This window comes from Drosophila suzukii, chromosome X (genome assembly GCF_043229965.1).
Source record: "Drosophila suzukii chromosome X, CBGP_Dsuzu_IsoJpt1.0, whole genome shotgun sequence".
In the NCBI taxonomy this organism is placed as follows: Eukaryota; Metazoa; Arthropoda; class Insecta; order Diptera; family Drosophilidae; genus Drosophila; species Drosophila suzukii.
This window is the reverse complement of record NC_092084.1, coordinates 27,816,631-27,829,360: the sequence shown is the minus strand read 5'-3', so window position 1 is coordinate 27,829,360 and position 12,730 is coordinate 27,816,631. Positions and strand designations below refer to the sequence as shown.

Here is a 12,730-nt window from a genome sequence, read left to right as displayed (position 1 = left end):
AAATAAAGTGCTATCCAATTTAATAAAAAAGTTTTTCTGAAATGTTTACAAGTTCCCATGTCCGTCAGTCCGCCTGTCTGTCTGTCCGGATGAATGCGGAGATCTCGGAAACTATAAGAGCTAGGCTATTAAGACTTGGCATGCAGATTCCTGAGCTGCTTACGGAGCGCAAGTTTGTTTCAGCAATGTGCCACGCCCACTCTAACGCCCACAAACCGCCCACAAACTTCAAAAAATCGAAAATATGAACGCGGATATCTCACAATCTATAGGAGATAGAGAATTGGAATTTCAGATTTAGATTCCGTAGCCTTGTAGGCAGTGCAAGTTTGTGCAAGATGCCACACCCACTTTAACGCCCACAAACTGCCCAAATCTGTATTTCCCATAATTTTTATGCTAGATAAAAAATTTTTGCTGAAATTTATTAGTGCCACGCCCACTCTAACGCCCACAAAACGCCTAACCCTGTGGCGCCCACAATTTTCATGCTAGAAAAAAATGTTAACTGAAATGTACTAGTCTCGTAAATACCTTTCGATTAACCCCAGAAAAAGTTTGCCACGCCCACTCGAACGCCCATAACGTCTAAGTCTGTCTACCGCCCACATAACCATATATTGAGATCGCGGGTACGGCTTGCATATCTCCATTTCCCTTTGGTCCCTTTAGCTGAGTAGCGGGTATCTGATAGTCGAGGTACTCGACTATAGCGTTCTCCCTTGTTATACCCGTTACTCGTAGAGTAAAAGGGTATACTAGATTCGTCGGAAAGTATGTAACAGGCAGAAGGAAGCGTTTCCGACCCCATAAAGTATATATATTCTTGATCAGGATCACTAGCCGAGTCGATCTAGCCATGTCCGTCTGTCTGTCTGTCCGTCTGTCCGTCTGTCCGGATGAACGCTGAGATCTCGGAAACTATGAGAGTTAGGCTATTGAGATTTGGCGTGCAGATTCCTGAGCTTCTTACGCAGCGCAAGTTTGTTTCAGTAGACTGCCACGCCCACTCTAACGCCCACAAACCGCCCAAAACTGTGGCTCTTACAGTTTTGATGCTAGATAGAAAATTTTAACTGAAATGTAATGTTCTCATCAATACCTATCGATTGACCCAAAAAAAGTTTGCCACGCCCACTTTAACGCCCACAAACCGCAAAAACCTGTGACGCCCACAATTTTCATGCTAGATAAAAAATTTTAACTGAAATGTATTGGTCTCGTCAATACCTATCGATTGATCCAAAAAAAAATTTGCCACGCCCACTCTAACGCCCATAACGCTTAAATCTGTATACCGCCGGTAGGTGGCGCATTTTAATCTCGCTTTGCTGCTTGCATATCTCCATTTAGCTGAGTAACGGGTATCTGATAGTCGAGGTACTCGACTATAGCGTTCTCCCTTGCTTTTATTTGCGATCCATTTATAACTGTTACCAACATTACAAATAGTGATGTTACAAAGGATTGCTAAAGTGCCTCGACGCAGGCGCAAAGGTCAAGGTTGTTGAAAAAAAATTATGGAATATTATCCCTTTATAAAAAAATCATAACAAATATAATTGAGGAAGTATTTTTATAGTTGCGAGCCATACACCCAAAGTTATAACTCTTACCAACAATATTAGGATTTCCAATTGGTTTAATATCTTTATCTCTTGTTATTCATATGTTTAGGATCAGTCGCATTGTTAATTTAGTAGTCTGCCTAATTTTTTGTCTGGTGTGCAGTCCTTGTTTTTTTTATTTTGAAATTTAAAACTATTCACAATGGAAGAAAACCTTAATAATTCAACAGCAAATAGTCGTGCCCTTCTGTGCATCCTGGCAAAGCAGAGACCTGGTCTCAAGATTTGTCATATAAATGCCCAAAGCCTGCCAAAGAAAATTGAAGAGTTTAGGTACATGTTTGTAAATTCGGAAATTGATGTTATATGCGTGTCTGAAACATGGTTTGTCCAGAGTCTATGTGATGTGCTAATATCGTGTGATGGATATAATGTGTACCGTTCTGATCGTGTTAGTCATGGGGGAGGAGTTGCTATATATGTAAACAAAAAATTAAAAGCCAAAATTATTTGCCAACACACAATAAACAGTGCAATAGAATATATTTTTCTTGAAATACGAAACCCGATTATTGAGAAAAATCTGTTAATTGGCTGCATTTATCGTCCGCATTGCAACACAAACTATGATGATTTAATCAATATTCTGACAGACATTACAGTAAACTTCACTGATGTAATCCTCGCAGGCGATCTTAATAGTGATATTCTGAGGGAATCTCACCTTACCAGCAACATGGAATCGCTAGGTCTGAAACCAGTGAATCTTTCATTTCCAACCCACTTCAGCAGAACACGTAACACATTATTAGATTTGTTTTTTGTGAGTGATGTTAATAAAATATGTTTGTATGATCAGCTAATCGTTCCGTCCTTTTCAAAACATGACCTTATATACCTGACCTATAACTTTGACCTAAACTACACGGACCATACAATATTTTATCGTGACTTTAATAATATTAATTACATACTGTTGAACGAAGCATTTGACCTGTGTGTATGCGAGGCAGCAATCATCAGATATGTTCGCGCAGGTGTACAGCATCGTGAATTGCAAAACAGTGATGCAGCCGAATCGTATTTCGTTAATCGAGGTCGGTCAAGTACGAGCAAGAAAGAGTATTCACCGAAAGCCAGCAACTTCGAGCAGAAACCAGACAGCGATGTTAAACCACCAAGGTCAAAGGAATCCGTAATATGTTACAACTGCGGAGAAAGGGGACACTTTGCTAATTCGTGTCCGAAGGAGAAGAAAAAGTCACGCTGTACCAAATGCAACAAGTTCCACGAGCCAAATGGAAGTTGCCACGCCACCAATGTCATGCGTTTATTAGCCGCAAATCAGGAAAAACTTTTCACGAGGAAAATCTGCGTACACTCGCACGATTACAGCGCCTTCATCGACACAGGTAGTCAAGCCAGTCTCATCCGACAATCGGTTGCCGAGCAAATTAACGCCAAGCGCCACAAATGCTCTATGAAGATTAGAGGCATTTGCGGAGGTTCATGTATCCTCACAGAAGCGATGACTGTGGATATGGAAATCGATGGGAAGACGATTACAGCGAAAGTGTATATAGCAGACAACGATCTATTGCAGAAGGACTTTCTGTTGGGACAGGACGCCATCATCTCCGCTCATCTCGAGCTCAACTTTGAGTCAGGCGATTCTAAAATCAATCGAGCAGTCCATCAGGCGACAACCCCTGTAAGCACCAATATCGCGAAGCTGTTGGAAAATTTTCAGAACGACAAAGAATGTAAGCAAATGCGCGGCTTAATGGAGAACTTTGCCGATGTTTTCTCGACAGGATTGGAAGGCATAGGAAAGACAAGCGTGGTCAAAGCATACAACACCGTCGAAAGCAGTCAGGTGGTAGCACAAGCCCCATACCGAGTTTCCGAGCCAAAGAAAGAAATCGTAAGCAGAATGGTCGACGAGCTGTTAAAGCAGGACATCATCACGTTGTCAACATCACAGTACGCCAGCCCGGTGGTGCTCATCAAGAAGCCGAATGGCAGCGATCGAATGTGAATGTAAACAAGCTGATCAAGAAGGAGAATTTTCCAGTGCCGAACATCGAAGAACGCCTGCAGCAGGCGAAAAGGTTTAAGTACATCTCATCCCTAGACCTCAACAGTGGAAACTATCAGATAGAGATAGCCCCAGAGAGCCGAAAATTTACTGCATTCATCACCACAGATGGATTATACGAATTCAAGCGACTTCCGTTTGGATTGAAGAACGCACCTGCGGTTTTCAATCGACTCATGGCAGAGTTACAAAAGAGAGTGCAGAAAGGCGACATGATACACTACATGGACGACATCCTTATTGGCAGTCAAACATTTGATGAGATGTACGAGAAGCTTGAGAGGATCCTGAAAGTTTTAAAGGAGTGCGGATTAACGTTAAGCCTGGACAAATGTGAGTTATATAAGCAGTCAATAACATTCCTTGGTCACCAGATACACGCACAAGGAATCAGTCCTGGAGAAATTAAGACGAACGCCATCAGAATGCTCCCGAAACCAGCCAATGTTACCGATGTGAGAAAGTTTTTGGGTCTCACTGGTTATTTCCGCAAATTCGTTGCTGGATATGCCATTATTTCAGCGCCATTGAGAATCCTATTGCGCAAGGATCAGCCGTTTTCTTGGAAAGCGCCACAAGATCCAGTTGTCACCAGCTATCGTCTAGCTACGAACTTGAGGCTCTAGCCGTCGTGGAATCGTTGGAGCGATTCAAATACTAAATTTATGGCAAGAAGATAAAGGTTATTGCCGACTGCAATGCCCTAAAGACGTCGATGGAGAAACGTGAACTGATACCCCGGATTGCAAGATGGTGGTTACGCACTCAAGAATTCGACATAGACATCGTTCACAGAGCAGGAACACAGATGAACCACGTAGACGCACTCAGTCGAGAGATGGATACCGCAAGTCTGAAAATAGCAAAAACGATAATCGACGAAGAGGATTGGCTATTTTCTATACAGCTACAGGACGAGAAAGTACACAAAATTGTCTCCGACATGAAATTGGAAAAGAAATCTGAGAGCGACGAGTATATGATCGAGCAAGATCGCTTGTTTCGAAAACATTTCAACAATTTGTTATGGGTCGTGCCGAAGCAGTTGAGATTCCACATTTTACATGAATGTCACGATAAGGCCGGACATATGAGCACGGATAAGACTATGGCACGAATTCTAAACTTGTTTTGGCTTCCCCGAATGCGAAACTATGTCAAAAGCTACATCAAATCCTGTGTGGGCTGTGCATTTTATAAAACACCAGGTGGACGTCAGGAAGGTCAGTACCACTACGATGACATCAAGCCGATTCCCTTTTCCACGATACACATGGACCACCTGGGGCCATTTCCAAAGAGTTCCAAGAGAAACGAGCATATTCTGGTAATAGTCGATGCATTCACCAAATTCACCATTGTACGAGCGGTGAAAAGTACAGCAACTAAACACGTCCTCGATGTCCTGCAAGATGTAACCAGCTACCTGGGAATGCCAGATCGAATTGTAACAGATCGTGGTACAGCATTTACATCAAAAGATTTCGAAAAGTACTGCAAGTCAAACAATGTAAAGCACATTTTAAATGCTGTAAGAACACCCAGAGCCAATGGTCATGCAGAGCGCACAAATCGCATGATTTTGTCAATGTTGTTGCCTTCCAATGACATCGATAAGCGTTGGGATGACAATGTCCGATCAATCCAGTGGAGCATTAATACCATGGTAAATAGTACTACTAAATGCTCTCCCTTTCGGCTCCTGTATGGGTATGAACCTCGAGATATCCAGAAGAACGCGATAACCAACATCATTCAAAGCCAAGACCAAAAGATGCTAACCGATGCGGAATTGGATCAACTTAGAGCAGATGCTGCGACAACTGTCAACGATCACCGAGCTGCTGCTAAGAAACGCTACGATGCCAAACATACAAAGCCAACTGTTTACAGCCTTGGAGACCTTGTGCTGGTCGAGAATGAGCCATTCAGCACGGGCACATCACGCAAATTGGAGCCGCGCTACAAAGGACCTTTTACAATCAACAAGGTCCTGCCGAACGACAGATATCTTGTAGAAGATATTCCTCACGCACAACGAAAGCAGAGACACTACAAGTCGGTGTATTCGTCCGACAAGATGAAACGCTGGTGTGAGCTGCCACCGGAGGAGCCCGATGAAGATGACGATTTTGAAGATGATCCACCCCATGAATCTTGCGAGGACGCAGATATTTGTCAGGAAAGGCCGACTGTGAACAGCGCCTAATATAGTATATACCAAACCTTCGATATTAGTGTAGAATAAGTCCCTTTTTATAATGTTACCAGACTCTGAAAATGTAAAGTAGTCGAGACAGAGATAAACTCCAGAGCAGAACGTGTGCAGAACACTTATAGTTATAATTTCTATATGTAATAATATATCCAACACAACTATCCTAAATAAAACTTACACCACTCGAATAGCTACCCTTCTCACAATCTTAAGTTACACTCAAAAAAATGATCACTCTTTATGCACGAAGTCACATTCTTAGGTCATAAATGCACAAACAAAGGTATTTTATCTGACGATTTAACGCAATAACCAACTACCCTGTTCCTTCCGATGCAGACGAATCAAGAAGATTCGTCGCCTTTTGCAACTATTACAGACGCCTCATACCGAATTTTTCTCATTATTCAAGAGACTTTTGCCTGGAATATAATGCAGTCGCTGGGTAGCTTATAAGACAGCCTGATTTCAGGGTCCGAACAGTATAAGCCCGCTCCTACTCCTCCTTCCATCTTGCTGCTTGCGTATCTCCATCTCCCTTTGGTCCCTTTGGCTGAGTAACGGGTATCTGATAGTCGAGGTACTCAACTATAGCGTTCTTTCTTGTTTTTTTTTTATAATAAGCTCAAGTCAAAGATTGAACATTTTCTAATTGAATACAACTGTTGAAGTTCGATATATGCCCTGTGTTTTCATTACAAAGTGGGTGAAAGACCGTCTGAGTAGACTTATGCTCAACTTTGACGATCGGGCGCGAGTCGTCACGTAACTATATCAAGAACAATAGCCAATTTAAATAAGATTTTTGACCGCATTTTAAACACACTCGATAGCAATCAAGTTATAAATATTACTAAAATCAATTAGGGACCACCAGATAACTATCAAAAACCACAAAGTACAGAATGTAAAACCAGAAAAAATAAAGTGCTATCCAATTTAATAAAAAAGTTTTTCTGAAATGTTTACAAGTTCCCATGTCCGTCAGTCCGCCTGTCTGTCTGTCCGGATGAATGCGGAGATCTCGGAAACTATAAGAGCTAGGCTATTAAGACTTGGCATGCAGATTCCTGAGCTGCTTACGGAGCGCAAGTTTGTTTCAGCAATGTGCCACGCCCACTCTAACGCCCACAAACCGCCCACAAACTTCAAAAAATCGAAAATATGAACGCGGATATCTCACAATCTATAGGAGATAGAGAATTGGAATTTCAGATTTAGATTCCGTAGCCTTGTAGGCAGTGCAAGTTTGTGCAAGATGCCACACCCACTTTAACGCCCACAAACTGCCCAAATCTGTATTTCCCATAATTTTTATGCTAGATAAAAAATTTTTGCTGAAATTTATTAGTGCCACGCCCACTCTAACGCCCACAAAACGCCTAACCCTGTGGCGCCCACAATTTTCATGCTAGAAAAAAATGTTAACTGAAATGTACTAGTCTCGTAAATACCTTTCGATTAACCCCAGAAAAAGTTTGCCACGCCCACTCGAACGCCCATAACGTCTAAGTCTGTCTACCGCCCACATAACCATATATTGAGATCGCGGGTACGGCTTGCATATCTCCATTTCCCTTTGGTCCCTTTAGCTGAGTAGCGGGTATCTGATAGTCGAGGTACTCGACTATAGCGTTCTCCCTTGTTATACCCGTTACTCGTAGAGTAAAAGGGTATACTAGATTCGTCGGAAAGTATGTAACAGGCAGAAGGAAGCGTTTCCGACCCCATAAAGTATATATATTCTTGATCAGGATCACTAGCCGAGTCGATCTAGCCATGTCCGTCTGTCTGTCTGTCCGTCTGTCCGTCTGTCCGGATGAACGCTGAGATCTCGGAAACTATGAGAGTTAGGCTATTGAGATTTGGCGTGCAGATTCCTGAGCTTCTTACGCAGCGCAAGTTTGTTTCAGTAGACTGCCACGCCCACTCTAACGCCCACAAACCGCCCAAAACTGTGGCTCTTACAGTTTTGATGCTAGATAGAAAATTTTAACTGAAATGTAATGTTCTCATCAATACCTATCGATTGACCCAAAAAAAGTTTGCCACGCCCACTTTAACGCCCACAAACCGCAAAAACCTGTGACGCCCACAATTTTCATGCTAGATAAAAAACAATGTAAAGCACATTTTAAATGCTGTAAGAACACCCAGAGCCAATGGTCATGCAGAGCGCACAAATCGCATGATTTTGTCAATGTTGTTGCCTTCCAATGACATCGATAAGCGTTGGGATGACAATGTCCGATCAATCCAGTGGAGCATTAATACCATGGTAAATAGTACTACTAAATGCTCTCCCTTTCGGCTCCTGTATGGGTATGAACCTCGAGATATCCAGAAGAACGCGATAACCAACATCATTCAAAGCCAAGACCAAAAGATGCTAACCGATGCGGAATTGGATCAACTTAGAGCAGATGCTGCGACAACTGTCAACGATCACCGAGCTGCTGCTAAGAAACGCTACGATGCCAAACATACAAAGCCAACTGTTTACAGCCTTGGAGACCTTGTGCTGGTCGAGAATGAGCCATTCAGCACGGGCACATCACGCAAATTGGAGCCGCGCTACAAAGGACCTTTTACAATCAACAAGGTCCTGCCGAACGACAGATATCTTGTAGAAGATATTCCTCACGCACAACGAAAGCAGAGACACTACAAGTCGGTGTATTCGTCCGACAAGATGAAACGCTGGTGTGAGCTGCCACCGGAGGAGCCCGATGAAGATGACGATTTTGAAGATGATCCACCCCATGAATCTTGCGAGGACGCAGATATTTGTCAGGAAAGGCCGACTGTGAACAGCGCCTAATATAGTATATACCAAACCTTCGATATTAGTGTAGAATAAGTCCCTTTTTATAATGTTACCAGACTCTGAAAATGTAAAGTAGTCGAGACAGAGATAAACTCCAGAGCAGAACGTGTGCAGAACACTTATAGTTATAATTTCTATATGTAATAATATATCCAACACAACTATCCTAAATAAAACTTACACCACTCGAATAGCTACCCTTCTCACAATCTTAAGTTACACTCAAAAAAATGATCACTCTTTATGCACGAAGTCACATTCTTAGGTCATAAATGCACAAACAAAGGTATTTTATCTGACGATTTAACGCAATAACCAACTACCCTGTTCCTTCCGATGCAGACGAATCAAGAAGATTCGTCGCCTTTTGCAACTATTACAGACGCCTCATACCGAATTTTTCTCATTATTCAAGAGACTTTTGCCTGGAATATAATGCAGTCGCTGGGTAGCTTATAAGACAGCCTGATTTCAGGGTCCGAACAGTATAAGCCCGCTCCTACTCCTCCTTCCATCTTGCTGCTTGCGTATCTCCATCTCCCTTTGGTCCCTTTGGCTGAGTAACGGGTATCTGATAGTCGAGGTACTCAACTATAGCGTTCTTTCTTGTTTTTTTTTTATAATAAGCTCAAGTCAAAGATTGAACATTTTCTAATTGAATACAACTGTTGAAGTTCGATATATGCCCTGTGTTTTCATTACAAAGTGGGTGAAAGACCGTCTGAGTAGACTTATGCTCAACTTTGACGATCGGGCGCGAGTCGTCACGTAACTATATCAAGAACAATAGCCAATTTAAATAAGATTTTTGACCGCATTTTAAACACACTCGATAGCAATCAAGTTATAAATATTACTAAAATCAATTAGGGACCACCAGATAACTATCAAAAACCACAAAGTACAGAATGTAAAACCAGAAAAAATAAAGTGCTATCCAATTTAATAAAAAAGTTTTTCTGAAATGTTTACAAGTTCCCATGTCCGTCAGTCCGCCTGTCTGTCTGTCCGGATGAATGCGGAGATCTCGGAAACTATAAGAGCTAGGCTATTAAGACTTGGCATGCAGATTCCTGAGCTGCTTACGGAGCGCAAGTTTGTTTCAGCAATGTGCCACGCCCACTCTAACGCCCACAAACCGCCCACAAACTTCAAAAAATCGAAAATATGAACGCGGATATCTCACAATCTATAGGAGATAGAGAATTGGAATTTCAGATTTAGATTCCGTAGCCTTGTAGGCAGTGCAAGTTTGTGCAAGATGCCACACCCACTTTAACGCCCACAAACTGCCCAAATCTGTATTTCCCATAATTTTTATGCTAGATAAAAAATTTTTGCTGAAATTTATTAGTGCCACGCCCACTCTAACGCCCACAAAACGCCTAACCCTGTGGCGCCCACAATTTTCATGCTAGAAAAAAATGTTAACTGAAATGTACTAGTCTCGTAAATACCTTTCGATTAACCCCAGAAAAAGTTTGCCACGCCCACTCGAACGCCCATAACGTCTAAGTCTGTCTACCGCCCACATAACCATATATTGAGATCGCGGGTACGGCTTGCATATCTCCATTTCCCTTTGGTCCCTTTAGCTGAGTAGCGGGTATCTGATAGTCGAGGTACTCGACTATAGCGTTCTCCCTTGTTATACCCGTTACTCGTAGAGTAAAAGGGTATACTAGATTCGTCGGAAAGTATGTAACAGGCAGAAGGAAGCGTTTCCGACCCCATAAAGTATATATATTCTTGATCAGGATCACTAGCCGAGTCGATCTAGCCATGTCCGTCTGTCTGTCTGTCCGTCTGTCCGTCTGTCCGGATGAACGCTGAGATCTCGGAAACTATGAGAGTTAGGCTATTGAGATTTGGCGTGCAGATTCCTGAGCTTCTTACGCAGCGCAAGTTTGTTTCAGTAGACTGCCACGCCCACTCTAACGCCCACAAACCGCCCAAAACTGTGGCTCTTACAGTTTTGATGCTAGATAGAAAATTTTAACTGAAATGTAATGTTCTCATCAATACCTATCGATTGACCCAAAAAAAGTTTGCCACGCCCACTTTAACGCCCACAAACCGCAAAAACCTGTGACGCCCACAATTTTCATGCTAGATAAAAAATTTTAACTGAAATGTATTGGTCTCGTCAATACCTATCGATTGATCCAAAAAAAAATTTGCCACGCCCACTCTAACGCCCATAACGCTTAAATCTGTATACCGCCGGTAGGTGGCGCATTTTAATCTCGCTTTGCTGCTTGCATATCTCCATTTAGCTGAGTAACGGGTATCTGATAGTCGAGGTACTCGACTATAGCGTTCTCCCTTGCTTTTATTTGCGATCCATTTATAACTGTTACCAACATTACAAATAGTGATGTTACAAAGGATTGCTAAAGTGCCTCGACGCAGGCGCAAAGGTCAAGGTTGTTGAAAAAAAATTATGGAATATTATCCCTTTATAAAAAAATCATAACAAATATAATTGAGGAAGTATTTTTATAGTTGCGAGCCATACACCCAAAGTTATAACTCTTACCAACAATATTAGGATTTCCAATTGGTTTAATATCTTTATCTCTTGTTATTCATATGTTTAGGATCAGTCGCATTGTTAATTTAGTAGTCTGCCTAATTTTTTGTCTGGTGTGCAGTCCTTGTTTTTTTTATTTTGAAATTTAAAACTATTCACAATGGAAGAAAACCTTAATAATTCAACAGCAAATAGTCGTGCCCTTCTGTGCATCCTGGCAAAGCAGAGACCTGGTCTCAAGATTTGTCATATAAATGCCCAAAGCCTGCAAAGGAAAATGGAGGGGTTTAGGTACATGTTTGTAAATTCGGAAATTGATGTTATATGCGTGTCTGAAACATGGTTTGTCCAGAGTCTATGTGATGTGCTAATATCGTGTGATGGATATAATGTGTACCGTTCTGATCGTGTTAGTCATGGGGGAGGAGTTGCTATATATGTAAACAAAAAATTAAAAGCCAAAATTATTTGCCAACACACAATAAACAGTGCAATAGAATATATTTTTCTTGAAATACGAAACCCGATTATTGAGAAAAATCTGTTAATTGGCTGCATTTATCGTCCGCATTGCAACACAAACTATGATGATTTAATCAATATTCTGACAGACATTACAGTAAACTTCACTGATGTAATCCTCGCAGGCGATCTTAATAGTGATATTCTGAGGGAATCTCACCTTACCAGCAACATGGAATCGCTAGGTCTGAAACCAGTGAATCTTTCATTTCCAACCCACTTCAGCAGAACACGTAACACATTATTAGATTTGTTTTTTGTGAGTGATGTTAATAAAATATGTTTGTATGATCAGCTAATCGTTCCGTCCTTTTCAAAACATGACCTTATATACGACCTATAATTTTGACCTAAACTACACGGACCATACAATATTTTATCGTGACTTTAATAATATTAATTACATACTGTTGAACGAAGCATTTGACCTGTGTGTATGGAACAATATTTACAGTCTTCCAACAGTCGATCGTCAACTTAAACTTTTACAACATAATATTAGCCACTTATACGATAGTTTTGTCCCAGTTAAAAGTAAAACAATTCGACCGTCCGAAAAACCATGGTTTACTAATAATATAAAATTGGCAATTATAAAACGAAATGAAGCATACCAGAAGTGGAAAAGATACAAAACACCGCAACACCACAGCATGTTTGTATCTCTGAGAAAAACGGTTACCAAACTAATCGACTCTGCAAAATCAAACTTTTTTAGCCAAAAATTTAAAAACTCAACCTCTTCGAGTCAAACATGGAAACAGATTAAAACTCTAGGGATAGGTAAACAAAAGACATCACAGGAACTAGATGTTGACATAGATGAACTCAACCTTAAATTAGCAGAATGCCAAGTTCCAGAGGTCACAACCAACACGTACCTGAATTCAGTACCTGAAAACATCTGTGATACTAGGTTTAGATTTATGTGTGTTGACCAATGTGATGTTTTAGATAATATTCT

At 41.2% G+C, this 12,730-nt stretch overlaps 1 protein-coding gene across 1 annotated transcript; it reads left to right on the top strand.

Moving 5' to 3' along the window:
• Window positions 1-2,892: 2,892 nt before the first annotated feature.
• Window positions 2,893-3,606, top strand: LOC139353418 (uncharacterized). The gene has a single exon (XM_070997600.1). The coding sequence runs from the start codon at window positions 2,893-2,895 to the stop codon at window positions 3,604-3,606; it is 714 nt and encodes a 237-aa protein (XP_070853701.1).
• Window positions 3,607-12,730: the final 9,124 nt, after the last annotated feature.

What these genes read in the sequence shown, in the direction of transcription:
- LOC139353418 (XM_070997600.1), top strand. Translation starts at nt 2,893, where the DNA reads ATGCGTTTATTAGCCGCAAATCAGGAAAAACTTTTCACGAGGAAAATC.